This window comes from Pteronotus mesoamericanus, unplaced genomic scaffold, assembly GCF_021234165.1.
Source record: "Pteronotus mesoamericanus isolate MK-2021 breed Mesoamerican mustached bat unplaced genomic scaffold, CSHL_Meso_final scaffold_476, whole genome shotgun sequence".
Classification (NCBI taxonomy): Eukaryota; Metazoa; Chordata; class Mammalia; order Chiroptera; family Mormoopidae; genus Pteronotus; species Pteronotus mesoamericanus.
Window position 1 is genome coordinate 736,829 of NW_026555318.1, and position 22,800 is coordinate 759,628.

Consider the following 22,800-nt stretch of genomic DNA (forward strand, 5'->3'; position numbering starts at 1 on the left):
TCCAGGCTCTTTTTGGGAAATCTTTTTGGGAGGATGGGAAAACATTTTGGGAGAACTGGTAATCCTGGGCCAATATTCCACCTGGCAATAATCAGCTGGTGTTGGGCGCCCACTGTCCTCTTTAGATGGGGATTGTACCCTCCACTTCTTCACAGTCTCCATGTTTCTCGATCATTTCCTGATGTCCAGCTAATTTCCCTCATTTGAACTGTTTGTCTGGCCTCTGTGAGTTTTTGAGTTTGCAGTCTTTGCCTGAGAGTGTGCTCCCAGGTTCCTGTGTCCCAGGGAGTACTTTTTGAGCCCAGCAATGTCTATTTCTACCCCCTGGGCATGGGCCTCTCAAGATCTCTGTTTCTCTCTGCAGGCTGTCACTGAAGGTGGCCTCTTCTGTTGCCAGCAGCTTGAAACACTCCCTGACCCTCCCCTGCTTCCAGACCTCAGCCAGGCCTGTTCTCCCCTTTTCCAACATGGTCTCACTGAGGGCCCTGACTTCTCACAAACTCACCCTGGTCTCCAGCTCTTCTTTACCACTCGATATCCTGGGCTCACGTTTGGATAGGAAATAAATTATTTATTTTTGTAGTTGTTGTCTCTGACTGTTTCTAGAGGTTGGTCTGCGAGCCCCAGGGCTTTGGAGGAGCCCACACTGCAGTCCCTCCCCCACCATACCCCAGGGCCCTGTTGCTGTCTCTAGAAAGGGGAAAGGCGCCAAGCAATTCACTTGGCACCACGTTCACGCCACCAGAGGCCCCAGGGATGAGGCAGAAACCTTAATGAGTCACTATAGGCCAGTATACCCCCCTCCTCTCTCTGCCCCAGTCACAACCATAGATTCAGACATGGTGTGTGTTGCGGGGTGGGGAAGGGGGTTAGGGTGGAGTCCTCGCCCAGTCTCACCGCCAGGCCTGGAAATGTGGCCCACGGGACTCCGCACTGATCCTGCACCTGCTGCAGGCCAGGTACAGCAGGATCTGGGGGAAGAGCTTGTTACCAGGCAAGAACCTGGTAGGAATCTCTCTCTGCCCCATGCTCTTTGCTCTCCCAAACCCTCCTTTCCCTCTTAGTTTTCATTTCTCTGATGACCCTCACAGGGGTGGATGGGATGAATGTATGAATGTTGTTAGAAAGAGGCACCCTGAAAACCAGATGGAAATACGTGTGGGCAGTTTTGTGGCAGGTTTTCCCAGAGAGTGCAATTCTCCAGTTCAGGCTCTGGAGTATGATTGGTGTTGGCTGGTGTCATAGGAACAATGCCTACAGCTGTCTCTGGAGTGAGCTTTGATTCCCTTCAGGTTTTGAGTAGTGTTCCTGGGGGTGAGAGGCAGAAGCAGAAGAAGAACGGTCTGTGTTGGGGCGTAGGGGGTGGGCAGAAGCATAAGTGGTCCTAATCCATACTGAGCGGAGTAGAAAAAATAGAAACAGCCCTGATCCTTATGGAGGGCAAGGTGGGAGCAAGCAGAAGAGGTTCTAATCTGCATTTATGGATGGGGAGAGACAAGGCGGAAGTGGTCCGGCTCCGTATGTGGCGTCAGTGACAAGAGTTAGTTCTGGCCAGGCGTCGGGGCAGGCAGAGGCAGAAGCAGAGGCAGTCCTGGTGTGTTCTGGAGTCGAGCCAAAGGAGGAGGGTCGTGATTTGCCGCTGGGCAGTGGCAGGGGCTCTCCCTTTGATCTCACCACAGAACCCTTCCTTCAGCGTTTCTATCACCTTCCCCATCACAGAATGCGCCCGAAAATCAGGCTCCTAGGGCTGACTTGACCCGAAAAGGCAGCCAGGGGCTTCTCCGGGTCAGCGACAGCTCATGCCTATTCATTTACACCATGGTTTTCCTTTCCCGATTCTGCACACATAGCCTTCTGCGGTCTTCCACCGCTCCGCCACCCGCTTCTCCTCGGGGCTCCTGCAACCCGCGGGGACGCCTTTGGCAGGCTGGGCCTTTAAAAAGTTCAGGGCCGGGCTCCGCCTCGCCGGGCGCGGGCTCCACCCTACGCCCCAGTCCCAGGCGGCGACCGGCTCCTCCCAGCGCTGCAAACTACAAGTTCAGCCGTCCTTCGCGCGCGCTCTCCCGCGTCTCCCGCGCCCTCCTCGGGCGACGCCTGAGAGCCGGTCCGGAGAGCTCAAGAGTGCCTCTCATTGGTCTCTTATCCCTGTCAGTCACCTGGGAGGATCGAGAGGCGGGTCGGACGTGGAAATCCGGATCCGGAGCGGCTGAAAGGCGGAAGTGGAGGCCGGAGACACTGCCGGGGGGGAGAGGAGCGGAGCCTGTCGAGCCCCGATCCCAAGTAACGCCGCCGCCCCGGAGCCGCCGTGAGTGCCCCTGTCCCGGGACCCAGTGTCTTGCTCGTGCTGAGGTGTCTTCGGGGTAGCCCTTCCTCCCGCCCATCACAGCTTAGAGGGAGACTGACCCCTCCTCCGACCCGTAGCCCCCTCTTAAGGAGTTCCCCAGGCGTCGGGCCAGAAGGGGAGCCCTTCTCTTCTTCCCTCCCCTGCCGTTCGTGAGGCTCGGGAAACTCTCCTGGCTCTGCTCCGGCCTGTCCAGCCCAGTTGTGGGAGGGAGAGAACCTAAGTTCCGCTCCCTCTGCTCCAAGAATTGGAGGAATCTTTACCAGGTGTGAAGGAAGGAGCCTGTCCCCTTCTCTTTTAGAGGTGGCGAGGAGTGCTGTCTGTCGCCCTTGTCCTGCCCCCCGTCCCACACAAACAGTTGTCCCTCCAGCCCTAGAAGGATTTAATGTCGATTTCCTGGGAGGAGGGGGTGGGGGTCCTGGGTGGGCCCATTCCACACCCACACGCTCCCCCAACTCCTTACTTCCTCCTCTCTTTCCTCAAGCCAGAGAGCCAGCCAGGGTCCCAGCGGAGTTGAAGCAGGAACGAGCTGTCTTCTCCTTGTCGTGTCCCCTCCGCCCCCCAGCCCTGCTCTCTAGTTATGTTGTTTTCTAGTTGTGTATCTCCCTTCCTGCCTCTAAAAATTTTAGCTGAGGTTTGCTCAATTCCAGCTACAGATCAGGGTGGATCTGCCCATTCATTATCTTCTCGCTCCCGTCCTTCCGCCCCCCCACCCCCGCCCCTTGCTCCAGGCTCTGGGATGTCCTCCCAGAGCTGGGGAGTGGTTTCCAAGCTGCTTCAGAGGGACTGCTCCTCCCGGGGCTGCTATCGGCTGGTCTCCAGGGAGGAGAAAAAGGACCCAAAATGAGGAGCTTGGAACTGAAGGGTCCTGGGAGATCTCTTTCACACTCCCAAACACAGGCGTGCGCATGCACACACGCAGAACTCACACACCCCTCCCTTATCAACAGGTATGCACCAGTTCTAGTTCCAGGGTCTGTCTCCAGTCCCTTCTGGGCTTAAACAAGATGTAGATTACAGAAGAATACATTGAGATCGCAGCGGCAGCTCTGGGTCCTTAATGTGCTCCTTTTTGTAGCCCAAACAATTCTCATACCTCCCAGAAAGTGCTGACTCCCCCAGCCTTTCCAGGAGACAGCCCGTGCTGACATCTGATCCTGGTCTATTGCTTGGGACTTAGGTGTGTGAAATGGCTGCTGTCTCAGATCAAGCTGGGAGGTTCTTTGTTGTGTGGCCAAAGTACAGGACAGAGACTGTACCTTAATGAGAGCAGCCTGGTTCTTGGAGGCCTTGGCTGACCCTAGCTGTCTCCAGCAGAGGAAGGGAGGGAAGGCCATGCAATCTCTGGGAATTTCTGTCACTCTTCAGTGTTCCGGACCATCTCTACTGCTCTTGGACGTACTTACAAGTGTTAGTCTTCTTGCTGTGAGAGCTTTTTGACTGCTGGACTGCCACCAGTGTCTGGCTCCTACAACTTTTGAGCCAGACCTGGGATGCACTTATTTCATTTTTCATCAGACAACAAAAACACCTTTCTCGTTAGAATCAGCAGTCAGATCACTGGCTCTCTATCGGTGCGGGCTTCTTTGCAGGGTCATTGGAGACTTGTATAAGCAACCTAGTTTCTCTAATCTGGTTACCCGGTGCCTCTGAGAGGCAGAGCCAGGGAGGCCTGACTGCTGACCAAATGTACCTGCTCAGTAGTAGGCTGTGGTTTCTGGAATGCTTCGGAAGTCCCAAGGTGAGGCTGGCCAGCCTCCCGAGGGGGCCTTCTTTGTATGGACGTGCTTGCCCAGCTCTGATTCTGAAATAGGCTTTTGAAGGAGAAGGTCTCCCTTTCAGGGAGACAGGGAAAGCCCCAGTGCTCCGGGAGTTTCGGCAGCCACTCCTGGCATCCAGAAATCTCAAGAGACCTGACACCACTTGGCAGGGGCGGGGGGTGCTCTGTGGTGGATAGAAGCCCCTCTCAGATGATCCCCTTCCTCTCTCCTCTCTTGCCTCTTATGACTAGAGGGTCTTCTTATGCCTTTATACTATAAAGTCATGGTAACCATTAATTTTTAGAAATCATTTTTTTTCAAGTTGCAAAGTTCTTTTCACACATGTTCCTCACAAGGGTCCTGGGAAATAGTGGGATTTGTACCTCTACTTTAGAGATGATGCTGTAGGAATCTAAGTAGCTTGTCTTAGAACATACAGTTAGAGAGTGGTGGAGCTGGGATTGGGATTATGTGTGCCTTCATCTTCCCTAATCGCGGGCCCTCGTGTGGTCTCGTTGTTAAGGAATGAGCAGGGAGGTGAGCAGGCGGCGGCCCAAGGACAGAGCCTGTAGCATTCCTCACTGCCCATGCTCCTCCTCTGCTCTCCTTCCTCTCACCCCTGCCCCACCCTCCTGGCCTCTTTCTTGACCACCTTTTCCTCTGCCTCTGGAGACCATGGCAGTTATGAGTCCCAAGCAGTAATCTTCGGGGACAAAGGGTACCATTAATTTCTTAAGAATGTGGAAGCCATGATGGCTGGAAAATGAAAGTAAAAGAGAGTGGACTCAGGGGTCTCCCTGAGCAGGGTTAAGGGCAGGGGAACCAGCAGAGCTGGCGTCTGCTTAGCCCCTTCATTCGCTCTGGTGCTGCCTGCCTCTTGCAGGTGGGGAGAATGTGGCTCTTCGCCAAGAGCTCTTTTCACTAGAATTTACATGGAAACAGAGCAAGGTCATAAATTTAAATTCAGCCCCACCAAGCAAGTACTTCTTAGAAGGAATGTTCTTCTTCTAACCCTTGCCCTGTCAACAGCGAGGCAGTGTGATGTGGCGAAAGGCAAGAGAGCTTTGGAGTAGCAGAGCTGGTTGTCACCCAGACTCCCGCATTTACCAGTGGCATGGTCTTGGGCTTTTACTTGACCTTGCTGAGCCTCTGTTTCTTTCAGTATAATGAGGATACAAAATATCTTGTGGAATCAGAAACAGAGGGTAAAGGATCTAGTCCAGTTCCTGGCTACAAAGTAGATACTCAACAATGTAACAATATTGTACGTCCATGGAGTTTTGAAGGTACATCATAATTCATCCCTATGATTCTGCTTCAACATTTGTACATGGTGTTGCTGTGATGCCCAGTGCGCTGCTGCATGGTTTCACATATGTTCTTGTTTTGTAGATGTTAAACAGAATTGATGTGGGTTGTGATCCCATTTTACAGAACAGAATGGTTAAGGCCATGGCGGTGCTTCTCCCACTGGCGTTCCCAGGTCCTGGTGGGGTCATGTGCTGTGGCTTCTCAGAGCCACAGACCAGATGAGGTCTTTGCATCTTCTAAGCACTTCAGTCTTACTTGGTTTTAATCATTTTCATGTTAAAACAGCGCTGGATCTATTATAAATTGGAATGCAAACTTTGCATGAATTTAAAACAGGAAACTTGAGGACAATATTTTGGTAGCTGCAGACTGCTTTGATTCAGTTCCCAGATTTTTGGGGTTTTGTATTCCCCCCGCCAACTTGAGTGAGGGTTACTTTTGCTTAGGCTATTTGAGAAGCACTGCTTCAGGCAGGATTTGTAAATGAGGGTGTCCCCAAATCCAGGTAAGAGTGCCTCGAAGAGTCTTGGCAGAGGAGAATTAGAGTATTTCTTAGGGTGTCCTCTGCATTAATAGTCTGGTATAACAGAAGATTAGTTTTCAGAGTAAATGTCCTCATCTCCTGTGTGTGGAAACAATAATTCAAGTAAAAGCTAAGCTTTCTGAGCTTTGTTTCATGTGTGTCAGGTGCTCCAGAGGGTCATGTGTGTGAGCCCTGTAGAGGCGCCGATTATGTCCTGTTCTGATCGGCATGTCCAGTCCTCCCATGGTGCCCTGCATAGTAGTCAAGGGCAGACATTCGCACCTGCCCTTGAAGCAAATGCCCGCCCATTTCCTTAAACACACTTCCTAAGCTCATGCATCTGGGATGTGGTGACCTGGGAGTCACACTCACATCCATCTGACCCAAAGCCGGTGACGTTTCTGCAGTCCGCCCACCAGAAAGTTACTCACAGACAGGAGAGCAAACAGGTAAATAGGATGAATGTTAAGGTGCAGGTGGTGGAGGGGTCAGGGACGGATCACAGACTAAATCCCAGAGGGCGGAGCTCTCCAAACCTCCGTTTCCAGGGCAGAGTTTCCCAGGAGAGGGCTGGCCTGGCTTTGGCCACCCGCAGTCCTGTTGAACTTCTGCAGCGCGTGGATCTGGTCGCTGTGCTTCTGCCGCTGTGTGTGAGAGGCAGCTGGGACCCCAGGCCAGGACCTAGCAAGGGCCAGAGGAGGCGAATTTAACTGTGATCTGTGGGTGCCACTTTACACATCTGCACAGGCTCAGTTTGGACAGGGTAGGCTTCAGCAAGTGCTGCCAGCAGGGGTTTGAATGGTCTGTGGCGTGAGTAGCCTGGCCTTGGGTAACCTATGGGCAGGGCCTCTAAACTCCGTTGCCGGGTGCCGCCAGGATTTGGGTATTTTCCTCTCCTCACCTGAAGACCTTCCCCCCCCCCCCCCCCGCAAAAAAAACTCTTTGAAATGTTTTATTTATTTATTTTTGGAGTGAGGGGAAGGGAGGGAGAAAGAGAGGGAGAGAAACATCAGTGTGAGAGAGAAACATCAATCGGTTGCCTCTCGCACGTGCCCCAACCGGGAACCGAACCAGTGACCTTCTGTCTTGCGGGATGACGCCTACCAACCGAGCCACACCGGTCAGGGCGACCTCCAGCCTAGTGACAGAGCTCCAGCCAGACCCTTTGCACTCACCCCTCGGCCCAGCTCCCTGTAAAATTCACATCTTTGCGAGCACAAGTCTATGGTAACCAGAGTCTTCGGATCTCTTTTTGTCACAAGATGAGCTGGTGCCTTTTTAAAAAATGAACTTATTTCAGAATAGGTTTAGAAAAATTGTGAAGGTAATACAGAGCTTTCTCACAAACCCCTGCACCTGGTTTCCACTATGATTAACACCTTCCATTAGTATTGTACATTTGTCACAATTGACGAACCGGTGTTAATACATTATTGGTAACCAAAGTTCATACTATATTCAGACTTTCTTAGTTTTTATCTAATGTCCTTTTTCCATTCCAGGATCCATGAACTTCAGCTGTCATGTCTTCTTAGGCTCCTCTTGGCCATGAGAGCGTCTTAGAGTTTTGTCGCTTTTCATAACCTTGACAGTTCCATGGGGCACTGGTCGGCTGTTTCGTAGCGTGTCTTTCATTGGGGTTTGTCTGATATTTTCCTCATAATTACTCTGGGGTCGTGAGTATGAGTTTTGGAAGGAGGACCACAGGCAAAGTGCCATTCTCCTCACACCATATCCAGGGCAAACACAGCCAGCACGCCTTACCCTGTGGGTGTCAGCCTTGGTCACCTGGCTGAGGGGACGTTCGGCAGGTCTCTGCACTGTAAAGTTGTTGTCTCTCCTCCCCCTTTCAGACTGTCCTCCTTGGATGGAAATCACGATGCGTAGCCCACAGTTGAAGAGTGAAGGGTTATGTTCCTCTCCTTGAAGGCACAGTATCTATGAGTTATTTGGAATTCTTGTTGGCAAGAGATTTGTCTGTTCTCCCCATTCGTTCAGTTATTTGTATCAGTATGGACTCATGGATATTTATTTTCCACTTTGGTTTATAATCCAATACTATATTTTATTGCTCAGACGGTTCCAGCTTTGGTCCCTGGGAGATCTTTTAGGTGCCTTTGACTTACCCTGCTCATTGTGGGGGGTTTGGGTTTTCATTTTTTGAGCACCTCGCGTTCTTGGCACTGTGAGATGCTCTGGACTCACCTTGTCTGTCTCCTGCCCCGGCCCTAGAATTGGCTGTCTCTCCAAAGCCACTGCCTTTGGAGCAAGCATTTCCTCCAGGTGCGTCAGTGTGGAGTTATGTGGACAGATTCAGGTTGTTCCTTCCCCTGATGGTTAGTCACAGTCACTGCAGACTCCAGAGCTGGGTCAGGTGCAGGTGCACCTGGGAAATCCGCTGCATGAGCATCCTGGGAATTGATCCCAAGAGCAGTGTGTTGCTTCTCTCCTCGCCCATTCATACTTCTCCTACCCCTGCATACTGCTTTGACTAATCCAAAAATGGTCATATTTGGTGTTTACTTTTGAGTTTACTATCCGGTTGGGAAGATGAGGTAATAATTCTTCTCTATTTCAGGTGCTAAGTGGTCCAGCCAAACCTTTCAGGATTCTGGGTCTCATAAGAGAGTCCAGGGAATCTGGGCCAACCTTTTTTTTTTTTTTTTTTTGGCTGCCATTCAAAAGTGAACCACCCCTTTGAGAGGGTTTGTGCAGGGCTTATGGCTCTGGGCGCGCTCGGGGCGGGCTGTCACTTTGGGCTTGATCCTGACTCATTGACCAGCTTAAATCCTGCCGTTGTACTGTCTGCCCTCTGAAGGTGTGTAACTTGAGCCCTGCTGGAAACACTAACTTGGGATATTAACAGGAGTTGGTTTACAAGCCTCTTGCCGTCTCTTCATAGCTCCATGTGTGTCCCTTCAGGTGGCTCTGTCAGAAGCATCCCAGGCAGCGGGGAGGGCACGGGTGGCCTCCCTAGCCCTGGCTGATTTCCCAGTCATCAGATCGTTCTTTTAGCTGCTCAGAGGCTCTGGTGATTAATGACGTTGATTTCCAAACCTCTAGTATTTTCAGCCTAGTTTTTAAAAGGAACTCTGGTTTCTTTGTCAGCTGTCCTAGTCCCGTCCCCTCCCCCTCTCCACAACTGAACCACTTCTTCCCGTTCCTGAAAGAGGCTTTGAGATGGAAGGGAGGGCATTCGGGCTTTAAGATGGTTTGTGTTGAAGGGCTGTTTTTGTTTGTTTGTTTGTTTGTTTGTTTTTTAAGGGCCTATAGTTTGCCTGGTTGGGAGTTTCAACCCAGTGCTGACTTTTATTTATTTATTTATTCAGGATAGTGGTGTTCTCTCCCTCCATTTTTGTGGCTGTGGAAGCCAGTCTTCAGAGAAGACAAGTTTAGACCTGTTGCTAGGACACACAGGGCACATCAGGTGTGAGCTGTCCCTGTCCTAGGACACAGGTGAAAGTTGTTTGAGACCGCTCAGGCCGCTATCCTGAAACCCCACAGACTGCGTGGCTTAAAAAAGAGGAGATTTATTTCTCACAGTCCTGGAGGCTGGAAGTCCAAGCCCAGGGTGCCCACGTGGGCAGGTTCTGGTGAAAGCCCTTGCTGGGCTGCAGACTGCTGGCTTCTCGCTGTGCCCCTGTACGATGCAAGGGGCAAGGAAGCTCCCGGGAGCGTCTTTTAACAGGGCGCTAACCCCGATCATGAGGGCTCTGCCCTCACAGCCTAATCATCTCCCAAAGGCACCGTCTCTCAATACCGTCACGTGGGGATTAGGATTTCAACATGGATTTTGGGTGGACACAAACACGCAAACTGTAGCACTTGTCCAATTCAGCATTCCTTCCTAATGAGGGGCAGTGAAGAGTGGAGTCCAGGGAAACTGGAAACAAAAGGGATCCGTGAACAGTACTGAAAGTTCTGATTGAGGAATCCACTTCCTTCATTGGGATTTGAGGGGCGGGTGCTCCCTGGCCCCGGGAACATTCTGAGCCTGGCTCTGAGCCAGGCGCTTTGCCGAGCGCCCTGTGAGCACCCTTTTCCCAACGGCCCTGGGAGATGGACACTCTTCCCTCCATGTCACACGTGAGGAAGTGAGTTCAGCGATACAACACGAGGCCAAGAGCTCCAGGACTTGAACTGGAGTTTGGCGCCCGCACCTGCGCTCTTCATTCAGCCCTGTGCAGCAGGGCCCGCCTGGGGTGAGGCGGCTTCTTCACGGGCCGTGGCTCCCTTGGGACCCTGAGCCGCCTGGTGTGTGTTCACACCCTCAGCCGCCCGGCGCCTCGCCAGACCTAACCAGGCCTGCGTTCCAGGCTTGCTTCCCGCATTTGTGAGCCCCTGCTGCGTGTCAGGCTTGATGCTACATGCTGTTAAAACAGAGGACACCCACATAGTCCAGGCTTTGAGGATTTTGTTTTGCGACCCCTTTCATCTGCAACAGTGCCCTTAATTTCCCTCACCACCTCGCTCCTAACTCTCAAGCCCCCAAGTTTTCCCACCCCTCCATCCACAACAGTCTTTTGAGAATTTGGGGCCATGGAAGTAGAGTGTGATATATTCATTGAAACTTGTTCAGACCTATTCATTGCCTGATTTCTTCACCTGGCACCATTCTACATTTTGTTCAGCAAAAAATTAAGAAAGAAAAAGTCGGCCTACAGTATTGTCCTTTGGCGCCCAGGCTCCTGAGAGCAGCCATGTCCCTCAGATCTCATAGTGGCAACTTCAGCCTCGTCCGTTGTTGGTCGGGCCACCTCTGGCCACCGTATGTGTGGTAGCCGAGCAAGAGGAGTTTGGTTTGTGGTATCTGATGCCCCATTCTCTTTTCCCCTACTCTCCTCATGAACATGACCTGTGCCCTCTGCTGTCTGTTTAGGAGCCGAGGGCAAGACAAAGAGGGTAGTGAAGTAAATCGGCTTTCTTGTGATTTTTGGTTTTTGTAAAGACAGGAAAGGTTTATAAGAGGTATCTGTTGCAGTTGTCGGCGTGAATGAACAGGTGCCGCTGATGGCCCTGGCCTTCGGCAGAGGTTCTTGGCATCTTTCTGGGTCTGGGGGCAGCAGCAGAAGTGGCAGCTGTGCTGGCCGGTACTTCCGGTCCCTACAGCGATCCTCCCAGGCCAGAGGGGAAGGTGGGCCCTGCGTGGCTGAGATTCTAGTTAGAACTGTCCTAACGAGCTGCTAATGCACGAGTAAGACAAATACAGGACAGCTGTGAGGCTCTCGGCTCGGCAGCCACCCTGTGTCCCTCCGGCTGCCTTTCACATAGCTCGTGCTCCATCGTGGGGCCGGGCAGGCGTGGGCCGGGGCCAGGGAAGGACTGTGCCTTGGCTGGCTCTCTTCTTAGCATCCCGCCTGCACTGGCAGGTGAAGGGGTGGGGGTGGGGGATGAGCCCTCGCACGACTCCAGTCCCGTCCCCCGTCCCCCGCCCCGTGCCCGGTAGCTGGCCGTGTGTGTCGATTTGTGCTGCAGAAAGTGCCAGACTGCAAACTGAGCTTTTGCTTGAGGTGTCTTGTAGAGCTGTCCAGGATGAGACCCGAAAATCTGCCACAACCTCGTGGACTGAGCCGTGCGGAGTCGGAGGCCAGGCCTTCCTAGGGAGAGTAATCTCGTGAGAACGTCATTGTTAGGACATGGGCCCTGGGTGCTTCTTTGAATCGGTAGGCAGGACAAGCCTTGCTGGTACAACCGCAGGCTGTCCCCTGTTCAGGCGGCCTTCCTCCCTAACCTGTCACCCAAATACCTGGTTCCTCTGTTGGCCACCAGGACCCGTGAGGTCCCCCTAGAATCCTAGAGCTGCCATGAACCCTGGGACCCTTCTGTGGACATGGGCAGAGCACGCTGGCCAAGCTGTGCCAGCAGCTGCACGGAGATGCCCCCCTGCCCCACAGCCTCCCTCCCTGTGGGCGCAGGACTAGAGGGAGCAGGGACTGGAGGCTTCCATCCTTGCCCTGACGTTAGCACTGACTCCGCTTCTCTCAGCCTCCCCGGGGGACCCGTCTGTGGCCGAGAGAGCTGAGAAAGCAGCCTGGCGCTCGGGGAGGGATTTCTTTGTGTTCTTGCTGGGGCAGGGCTCTGGGAAGCTGGGGGTCAGGCCCTCAGGGGGCCTCCACCTAACCCAGTGTAGCATCTGCCCCGAGCGACACATCAGGCCACTTCGCACAGGGGGAAGGGCCGCAGAAGCGGCTGCACTCTGTCCTCGCTGACGCCGGCAGAGCTCCAGCTCAGCCTGGGCAGTGTGGGGACGGTCCACTTGGTCATGGGTGTGCAGGGTTTGAGCTTCTTGATGCCCCTGCACACTGGCCCCTTTGGCGGGTGTTGGTGGCGTTAGTGACCTCAGCTAGAGCTCTCGTGGACTCCCATCGGGCGCTCGCTGTGCTGTGCACGTCTAGGCACGCGGTCCCAGAAGAGTCTTAGCAGTGAAAGGGGAGTGAGGTGAAATCAGTCTCAGTTAAGACAGTTGGGACAGGCTGGCCTGACCCCGTGGTATGGGACTCGGCTCACTCCTAGTCCCCCTCCAACTTACCCCGCTTCCCCCTGGAAAGGGAGTCATCTGGCCGTGGCTGTGCAGGGGCAGCGCCCGCTCCCTCTCCTGCTGCCGCCTCCCCTAAGCCTCCGACTGAGCAGTGGGGCGAAGAGCCCAGACCTGGCCTGGCGCACCTATCAGAGTGCTTTTTAGATTTCACCCTGGCTTCCGAGGCCACGCTTCCTCTCTTACCCTCTCCAGGGGAGGCGTAGGGCCTATGGAAATGTCCTCATTCTTCCATAGTGACAACCGTGTTTTATTAAAGCATGCAGGAAGGTGGCAGCCGCATTAGCCTTGGTCGATGTAACGGTAGGGGTAATATTCTTGGGTTTTCTATCTCTGATGGGGAAGCCTTGCTGGAGTTAAGAGTCCCTTGCTCTGGCTCTGCCACCATCTGGCTGTGACCCTGAGCAGGTCACCTTGCCTCACCTTCATTTCCTCTGTATTTGGGAAGAGGAGGATTAGGTCTTCAAGGACCTTTCGAGCCCTGGGTGGTGTGGCTCAGTGGGTTGAGCGTCGTCCTGTAAACCAAGAGGTCACCAGTTCGATTCCTAGTCAGGGCACATGCCTGGTTTGTGGGCCAGGTCCCCAGTTGGGGGCGTGCCAGAGGCAACCAATGGATGTTTCTTTCACACGTTGATGTTTCTCTCCCTTTCTCACTCCCTTCCCCTCTCTCTAAAAATAAATAAATAAAATCTTTAAAAAAATAAAGATCTTTTGAGCTTTGACAACCAGTGAGTCAAAACTAGTTAGCCTCTTAGTATAATAAACCTACCACTTGTTGGGATTTTACCTTCAGCCTAATACTGTGCTGTATATGCCATGCATTGTTTCACTTAAACTTTCCAACAGCCCTATACGATTAGTATTAAATAATACCATTTTATAGGTCAGGGACTGAAGCTGGCAGCGGTTGCTTGTCTGGTTTGGCCAAGGTCACTTGGCTAATAAACAGTAGAGCCAGGCTTTAACTAAACCTGGTTCAGCCTCCCAAGTCCTGATCTGCTAGTTGTGCTGAAACTGGGAGTAGGTACCTCATGTGGCGCATGGCTTGTGTCGCTTCAGAGCCTTCTTTCCTCTGGGTCTGCATCCAGCCAGAGCCCCGGCTAGTCCTGCCGTGGGTCTGCCGTCTGCTCCTGTGTGTGGCAGCGGCAATTTTCTTCTTTGAGGAAGAGCTGTGTCCTTGAGTCTGTGGGTAAACCATCCCTGAGCTGATCCGAGACTTTAAATGTCTTCTACCTCAGCCTTTGAACATAATTACCTCTCTTCCTGTGTCCCCTGTTTCCTTCTCTCTAAGCCATCAAGTTGCTTCTGCTGTTGTCTTCTCTAGCACAACTCTTGTGATGTTCAATATTCAGGAATGCTTTTTTCCAGAATAAAAGGTAGCTTAAGAATCACTGGCCAGAGCCACCTCCGGGGTGCTGCGCAAGGTCACTTGGTTCTCACTGCCTGCCACCCCCCGCCCCTGCCCCTTTTCTGGCTAACCTTGAGTGAGCCTGGAGTGAGTGAGTCGCCAGCCCAGCCTCTGGTCAACAGACTCTGATTGGTTTCCCTAGTCAGCTCGCTCTCCAAGCTGTGCTGGGACTGTCAGCTAGAGGAAGTCGCTGAAGCAAACAGGAAGCGTGAGAGACACCCATCAGCTGGAATTGTTCACCCTCTTACCAGGAAGGGCATGAAGTATGGAGTGGGTGACTTCATGGATTAGAGAAGAGACTCCACTTCTAGAGAGTCCAATTCAGCTGGTCAGGGTTATTTTCTAAATGCCTAGGGTGATTCTAATGAAGAAAGTTTGAGACCCGCTGTGGTATCCAGAGCAGAGGAACCCAAAGCCAGGAAGAACAGTGTTCTGCTTTTTCTTTCTCTCCTGCCCTTGGCCCCAGAGCTGGCTGGGCATATGCCCATTATTCCAGGTCACAGGGCCAGAGCGTTTAGGAGCTGGACCCCTTCTGCCCTTTCGTGTGCATTGTGGTGAAAGGGGTAGCCTACCCCCCAGTGCTTTCTTTCATTGCGTCACTGGACTGCACCCTGGATGATTCTTGCAACTGGTTCAGGAGGAAGGAGTCCCTCAGTGAGATTCCCTCCCCTAGGCGGCAGTCCAGATCCTGGCGTGAGTTCACCTCTATCACCTGCTAGGGAGGGGAGGGCAGACGGGAAGCTTCCCAGGGCCCTGGGTGCGGCCCTCTCCCGTCCGAGGCCTTCCCCCCTCCTCCGTGCCTGGGTGTGCCCTTCATGGCAAAATCAGCTTCCGCTGTGCATTCTCGTCTGGGAAGGTTCTCCAACCCTGTTCATGTGATCACCACGTGGGACCAGGAAAATCACGAGGCAGCAGGCCATGAAAAGTGCTAGGTGTGTGCCTGCTCAGGTGCCCCTGGGAGGCAGGGCCAGCATCCAGGCAGAACATGTCACCGGCCAGTGTGTGCCAGGTGGAGGACCTACAGTACTTTAAAAAAACACAGATACCCGGCGCTCCTCCAAACCTCCATGGGCACCTCCGAGGGCTGGCTGTACACGTGATTGTGACGTGCAGAGAGAGTCGAGAACCACTGCGTAAGTTACTTGTCTCTCCTTCTGACATGTTAAAAAACCGGATTCTGTGCTAGGCAGGTTTGGAAATCCACTGGTTTGATAGGGACAAGATTTAGATAGTACCTCTGTTTTTCTTGTCGTGTAGGTGCTGGTAACCATAGTCCCAACTGCTTTTTTCTTTCCAATTGGGAACTTCACCATCTGTTCCCTTCCCCCCACTCATTCATGCCTCCCTTTCTAGTGCCCCAGCCACACTCTGTTGCTTGGTCAACACTGTGTCACATGGATCTGTGATCCTAACCACCCTGTGAGTCCATTGTGGTTTCCCTCTGTTGCTGTGGTCCTGCCTGGCCCGGGGCGGCACCTCCCACCGTTGGGAGCACTCAGGTACAGAGAGATCACGGTGACTGAACACTGCAGGCTGGAGCCAGACCTCACTGGCCAGCAGAGCTGCTGCCACGAATAGAGAGTCTCATTCATCCAGCAACCCTGAACCAAACACGAGGTGGACGTTGTCTCCACCTTTCTTCCACAGCAGGAAGGGTAGCAGGGAGACAAATGAGCTCGCAGGCAACCCAAGTTTGCAACCAGTCTCTGTCACCTGTATACCAGGTGGCCTTGAGCAGGGCATTATACATGAGTATCAGGCTTCGTCTTAAAGGTTAAAGGGCATAATGGTTGTGCAATTGCTCAGTAAATGTTAGCAGTCTCTGAAAATTATTTCATCTGGTAAGCGCTCTTTGAATTCCCAGTATGTACGTAGGCATTGTGAGGAAGGCATCTCAAAGAAGCCAGAAGCACAGACTTGTCTCAAGGGCCATAGAGTCTTGCAAAACCATTGATGAAGGTAAAAAGAGAAGGCATCTTAAACAATAAAATATTTCAGAGCTGGCATTTCTTTTTACTAATTGAGATCTCCCCTCCCCTGCCGCCCATTCTTCCTTCCTTGGACTCTTGGGGAAGAGGTGGCCCTATTTCAAATCTCTTTTCCTTTGGTGCTGTCCAGAAAGGAAACCCTTGTTCCTGGTTAGTGAATCATTCTTCCTGAAGCTGAACTTTTTAAATGCGTTGCTGGGAGAACTTCAATGTGAAAAGCGATTGGAGGTCGCACAAAGCAAACCCTTTGCTGTCAGTGTCTTGCGCAGTGCAGACCACTGCTTCCTACAGAGCCCCCCTTTTTCATTTACACGCCCCCCCCCCCGCCGTCCTGTCCTGCGGGCAGGGGAGCGCACTCCCTTTGCCCGGGGACAGGTAGGGCTGTTGTCGGGGTCCTGTTCGAGGGACCCTCCTGGAGTTTGGGCTCTGCAGTGTTCGGAACATGCTCCCTGCTCACAGTACTTGTTTGTAAAGCACTCTGTGTATGTCCTGATGTCTTTTAATATAAGTCTTCTAGAGGCTTCTGAAGATAGGCTGCTCATCTTTTGTGGTTTCAAAACTTAAAAAAAAAAAACCGTGCCCCCAAAGCTATCACTAGCCAAGTGACTACGATGTCAGCGCTGGAAGACCAGGACGCAGACCTTGGTGTCCCCTGTGTGTCCCCGCCCGCCCATACTCCTCCCCCTTGTTCCTCCTCTGTGTCACCCTCTGCCAGTAGAGAATGGAACTGAGGTCTCTATTTAAAAGGGAAATTTGGCAGCCGTTGGTGTGTGTTTGGTTTTGTGTGTGTTTGGTTTTTTAATGTGTGTGAGACTTCTGGCCCATAAAAATGAGAGAGCTCGGGGGAAGCCGCTGAGGATGAGGCTTTCATTCCAGTGCACAGTCCAGCCTCGGACTGAGAAAATCGGGCAGTCCTTCTGGAGATGGCAGGACAAAATGGCTATTTTAATAACATCTTAGCTGGCCAGGCGCTGGTCCCTGAGTGCTCACAAGGTTGGTGAAGCCACTTGTCTGAAGAGCTTTCTCCCGGGACTCCCTGTGCTTTACGCAGAGCTGGGCTGTGGGCAAAGTTCATTGTTTGGTGACCTAGATCCTACTTTCTCCCTGGGCAATCTTTTGGTACCCCAAGGAGCCTGTTGACTCCACTGTCAGCAGCCCGGTGTGTGCATTTATCTGTGCGTGAATGTACACGCTTGGGTTTGCCCAGAAGCATGAACCTAAAGTTGGGAGACTGCTCTTCTCTTCACCACTCATGTGGCTCTAGAGCAGGTGCCTGTGTGTTGCAGCCTAGCAGGGCTCTTCTCCTGGCTTTCTGGGGTGGAGGGCAGGGGGCCGAGGAGAGGGGAGACCGTCAGCCAGGTCATCAGGGAGGGCAGAGGGGGGCCCTGTGATTTAAGAGGGACCCGCTGCGCAGCAGTCCCTGGGCTAAGCCAGGACTTCTGGTTTCTCACTTGCAGTTGGAGGCCCCCCTTCCCACCAAGTGCCTCTTTGCATAGCGCCGGCCCCCGCCCTCACGCTCACTGGTGCCACTACAGTGGGACGGGCCATGGCGGGTCGGGGAGGTGCAGCGAGACCCAACGGACCAGCTGCTGGAAACAAGATCTGTCAGTTCAAGCTGGTCCTGCTGGGGGAGTCTGCGGTCGGCAAATCCAGCCTCGTCCTCCGCTTTGTCAAGGGACAGTTCCACGAGTACCAGGAGAGCACAATTGGAGGTGAGTGGGCACAAGGGACAGGGGTGGCCTCAGGAAGGCCAGGGAAGTGCCTTGGCTTTGAGTAGAAGGGAGCTGCCTGCCCAGAGAGACCAAACACACCTGGAGCAGCGGCACCTTTCCTCGTCTGGGCCCTGGAAGCAAGTCCAGCAGCAGGCCTCCAGGTCGGAGGCCCAGGGAGCTCGTAGCGAGAATTAGCTGGGAGTCAAAACCGGCTTCCTCTCCGCGTTCTGCCTCTTTGTTGTTTGTGTGGCCTCGGTGAAGACCCTTCCGCTGACCCAGCCTCGGGGACGGGAGAAGCGGGCTCTGGATTCCCACAGGGCCTTCTCACTGGGCCAGGCCATGCATCTGCCCTGCCCTCTCCCACTAACCAAAATGGGGAAATGGCCTGGTGAGTGAGCTGGCATTTCTGAAGCTGACCTTCACCCTTTCTTGAGCTCAGAGCCTGTCATTGATTTCCCAGTGCTCAGCATTTAGGATGTAAAGGTCTGGGCTCAGCCTCCTGCCTTTGTGGCCAGTACAAACCTTGAGGGGCCAGGGCCGACCTTGGGCTTGAGTCATCTTTTCTCTACCCTGGTGGCTGGTAGGAGGTTTCCATGCAGCTGGAAACAAAACGGGCCATGTCAGCGGTCTGCTGCTGCCTCCTCAGCACTCGAGTCAGGAGCCAGAGAGGGGGAAGTGAGGCAGCGCCTGTGTCCTCAGGGCCATGGGGGAGGTGGGTGGGCGGGCAGACTTCCACAGACAGAGCTCTCTGGGGTCCGCTGCTGGGTCCCGGGGCCATGGGGATTCCCTCCTGCCTGGCCCAGCTCAGGGACTCCTCCAGGACGCACACGTACAGGTGCTGCGCGTCCCCCTGCCTCCTCAGACTACAGATAGGGCCACTGTGTTTCCTGAAGGTCAAGTCCCAGGGTGGCCGGTCAGGAATGGGTCGAGTTCAAAGTCGGGGATTGTGGCTAGCCAGTGTGCCCTGAGGTGGCAGGAGCGTTTAGGAAGCTGGCCACCCAGCCTTCACCTGGCGGTAGAACAGTGTGTACTTCAGGCGTCCCCGCATAGCCAAGCGTGGAAGAGTGTCCTCAGGAAGCAGAGGGCCAGCAACACCCCTGGGTGCCAGCAACACCCCTGGGCTGGAGCAAACTGAGGGACTAGGGAGGTTTCCAGCTGGATCTCCCTGAGAGGAGAAATGGGTGGTGTTTTTTTTGAAAAAAAAAGAAAAAAGAAAAAAGATTTTATTTATTTTTAGAGGACGGCAAGGGGGTGAGAAAGAGAGGGAAACATCAATGTGTGGTTGCTTCTTGCACGCCCCCTGCTGGGGACCTGGCCCATAAGCCAGGCATGTGTCCTGACTGGGAATCGGACCGGTGACCCATTGGTTCACAGGCTGAAGCTCAGTCCACTGAGCCACACCAGCCAGGGCTCCCTAGGCTTTTCTTCTTCTGCCCCTTGTTGTATTCCTCCTCGGGGAGTGCTCCTGAACTGGCTCAGGTGTTCGCAGGCTTCCCGTCTCCTGCCCTTGCCAAGTGTGGGTCTATAAAGCATATGTGTCCCGCAGCCCCCGTGGCACGAATGCGAGCGCACAGACTCCGCTTGCCTGCTCAGGCCTGCTTTGGTTGCCGTGTCGGGGGCTTCTCTGTGCCCAGCTCGGGGGACGGCTTCTGAGTGCCAAAGCCTGGACACAACGGTGGAGATAGTGGGGGTGGCTTCCTGAGCGCCTCCCTGCCCGGTAACACCACCTTCCCTCCTACAGCGGCCTTCCTCACACAGACCGTCTGCTTGGACGACACAACAGTCAAGTTTGAGATCTGGGACACAGCTGGCCAGGAGCGGTATCACAGCCTGGCCCCCATGTACTATCGGGGGGCCCAGGCCGCCATCGTGGTCTATGACATCACCAACACAGTAAAGATTTTCCCTTACTTCTCGATCCTTGTTCCTGGATGGGGTATGGGCAGATTTCCTCTGTTGTTTGGGGGTGTCTCAGGCTGGTGACGTCTTAGACACCTTGGCTCTGCCAGCTGGAGCTTCTCTAGTGAGCGGCCTTGGGCAGAATGCCTCCTCTGTCCCTTTGACATTCCGGCCCTGTCTTCCCAGGATACGTTTGCACGGGCCAAGAACTGGGTGAAGGAATTACAGAGGCAGGCCAGCCCCAACATTGTCATCGCGCTTGCGGGTAACAAGGCAGACCTGGCCAGCAAGAGAGCCGTGGAATTCCAGGTGTGGGGGATGGGCAGGACTTGGGAGAGGAGTGAGCCTGCTGCACGGGGCCTTCCTCGGGCTACGCAGGGACTTCAGGAAGGGCCACCCTGGGAGGCAGCGGGGGCGCTTGTATCTTCTGTCCTCGCCTGACTTGAGCCTGGGCCAAAAGGAAGTGCCTCTCCCTGTTTCGTGGCAGTAGGGGGTGTGTGCATACAGGTAGCTGAAGTTTCTGCTTATTTTTTCTGTGAACTTTTTAATGAGACTTACTGAAAAAGAAACACTTCTTTTCATGTACTACATACACATAGTAAAATTTAAATAGTACAAGAAGGTATATAGAATCAAATTTAAGTTTCTAACCCTAGAAAGTCAATCTCCCTTCCCCCAAGTTCCTCAGTTTCTCATCTTTTCAGAAATATGTGCATGCCTGTGAATCCCTTTCTTCAGTAGACAAGAGTGTTTTACATATTGTATACTTATTATTTTTTACCAGTCCCTAACTGCTGGACTTTGAGGTTGTTTGTAATAAGAAAAGACTGGGAACAATGTTGCAGTCAATATGCACATACTTCTGTGCTTTTGTTCAAATGCGCAACTGTAATTAGTAGGCTGATTTTCTAGAAGTATTTCCTAGCCTACTGATTTTGAAGAGCAAGAAGGCAGAATGGACATAGGGACATCTGCATAAAACATCTGCCGATGTTCGCGAGCTGAGAGGTGCCGTGCCCGAAGTGGGGAGCAGGGTGCGTGGTGTAGATGTCTCAGACGGACCCAGACTGGAGAGCTGTAGGCCCGGAAACCCCTGTGTTGTCTCTGTTGTGTATAAAGCACTGTAATCAGGGAAGACTTTTTTATTCCGGGCCCCAGCCCCTGCCATCTGTCAACATTTCCCTCCCACCCACTTTCTCACCTCCATCCAAATCAGGAAGCACAAGCCTATGCAGACGACAACAGCTTGCTGTTCATGGAGACATCAGCGAAGACAGCAATGAACGTGAATGAAATTTTCATGGCAATAGGTAAGCCGCCTCCCCTCCTCTTCCCCCACAGGGGCATAGCACTTGCCGGCTGTTCTGTAGTAGTCTGTGGGGCCCCTTCGCTGACCGATCTTTCGCCCTTTTCAATATTGTAATAAAATCACTTTTTTCTTTATAAAAATCACTTTTTCTAGCTGTAGATAGTTCACCCCAGAAGTTTCTAAAGCCTGGGTCAGAGTCTCAGTGTTTCACTTCCTGACTTTTGAGTTCGCCATCCACCTAAAACCCACTGTCACCATCCTACCCGTTTCTTAGGGGTTTTTTAGCCCATTGGGTTCTGAAGTCACTCCGCCTTGGTTCAAGTTCTAGCTCCACCACTTTTTAACTCTGATCTTGAGTAGGTCATTGCACCTCTCTTTGCCTCAGTTTCCTGAAACACTCAGAATGCACCTGGCACGTGGAAGTGAAGCCTCCTATCACCGATTGGGTGGTGAAGGCCGATCCTATTCAAGTGGACTGGGAGGCAGTATTGGAGTATCCCCCCAAACACGTTTCCCTCCTCTCCCAAACAGCTAAGAAGCTCCCCAAGAACGAGCCCCAGAATGCAACTGGTGCTCCGGGCCGGAACCGAGGTGTGGACCTCCAGGAGAACAACCCAGCTAGCAGGAGCCAGTGCTGCAGCAACTGAGCCCCCCTTGCCTGCCCACTGCCCCCAGCTCCTCCGCCTGAACAACCCGACTGGAATCCACTCTAACCGATCGCACTTAACTACTCGGGCCACCACTGGGGGGTGGGGGGGCAGGGGGAGGGGTCCACCATGATTTCTCCATATAATTTTGTTCATAGGCCGGAGTGAGTTATCCCACCTGCACCTTTCTGTACAAATACTAATGCAATTTTAAGTCTTAAGTCACTTTTTTAATATATATGATCTTCTCTTCCCACTTCCTGCCCTTTCTACTGCTCTCCCACTCTCCCTTTGCTGGTTGTAGCCACGTGCCCTTGTTCCCCCCACCCTTGTATATGGGGCGGCAGGGGTTGGAGCAGTTACCCTCTTTTGCTCTTGCTGATTGGCAGGCTCAGCAAGAGCATCCATATCCTTAATGTGTTGGAGGTGTGCTTGGTTCTGGGCCATGGGGCAGGCCCTAGGGACTAGGGAAGGGAGAGACAGCTCTTCCCTTGGCTGGCTGGCTGGCTGGCATCAGGCTGCAGTCCCCCCTCACCCCTCCCTGATTCTCAGCTGGGAGAGAAACCACAGCATTATTGTGACAGCCACAAACCCATTGCCCACAGTCCACCCCCCCCGCCCCTCATCCTTGGTCACCCTGACCTCTGGCTCTGAGCCCTGTTCTGACCAAATCACGATGATGAGTATTTGTGGGTGGGTGGGTAAGGGGGGGGAGTGGGAGGGAATGGAACCAACTTTTTCTGTATTTTGTATTGTATGTTTTCTTCAACATGTAACCAATCAGTATCTTGTCAATATAGTCAGCCAATGGATCGACCTCCTGCTTGTCTGTCTTGTCTCTCTCTAGCAGAATTTATCAGACTATGTGCTCTCTAGCTTACTTACAGTTAATTTAAAATGGACCGCTGAATCTTGTTAAACAAAGCTGCCCACCCCCCCGGTGAGGGGTTCTGATGGCCGTGGCGGGCAAGAGAAAGAGGCCCTTGCAGTTAGCAGTGCTTGGCGGCTGAGGGGCTGAGCAAGAATGACCTGGGACCGAATCTCACCAAGTCTGAAGTTGAGGGTCCTGCATTTCCCTCTCCCCCACCACCTCTAGATCATATTGGGGTGATGTGCAGTCTGGATTTGAAAATAGTTGGTCTCAAAACCAAAACACCACAAAAAGGGGGGGTGGAAGGAGGTTGGTCTCTGAAACCAGAAACAAGCTCTTTGGGGGTTTTGGTTGATCTGTGTCAGGACTGTGAGGGCATGGGTCCTCTCACCCCTTCCCTGAAGAGGAAGCAGCACCAATGAGCAGCCTCACGCCAGGTCTGAGCCCTCGGTCCCTGGTCTCCAGTGGGCCCCCTGCTGGTTCTGGAACCAGGCGG

At 53.2% G+C, this 22,800-nt stretch overlaps 1 protein-coding gene across 2 annotated transcripts; it reads left to right on the forward strand.

Moving 5' to 3' along the window:
- The first annotated feature begins 2,209 nt into the window (after positions 1-2,209).
- Positions 2,210-22,236, forward strand: RAB5C (RAB5C, member RAS oncogene family). Of its 2 annotated transcripts, none has more exons than XM_054593645.1 (6): positions 2,210-2,305; positions 17,324-17,578; positions 19,320-19,471; positions 19,664-19,786; positions 20,694-20,787; positions 21,318-22,236. In XM_054593645.1, exons 2-6 carry the CDS (start codon positions 17,413-17,415, stop codon positions 21,431-21,433), a joined length of 651 nt encoding a protein of 216 aa, XP_054449620.1. In that variant the 5' UTR covers positions 2,210-2,305; positions 17,324-17,412; the 3' UTR covers positions 21,434-22,236. The 2 variants fall into 2 exon arrangements, with proteins under 2 accessions (XP_054449620.1, XP_054449619.1); XM_054593644.1 differs by lacking the exon at positions 2,210-2,305 and adding an exon at positions 16,742-16,859.
- The last annotated feature ends 564 nt before the right edge of the window (positions 22,237-22,800 follow it).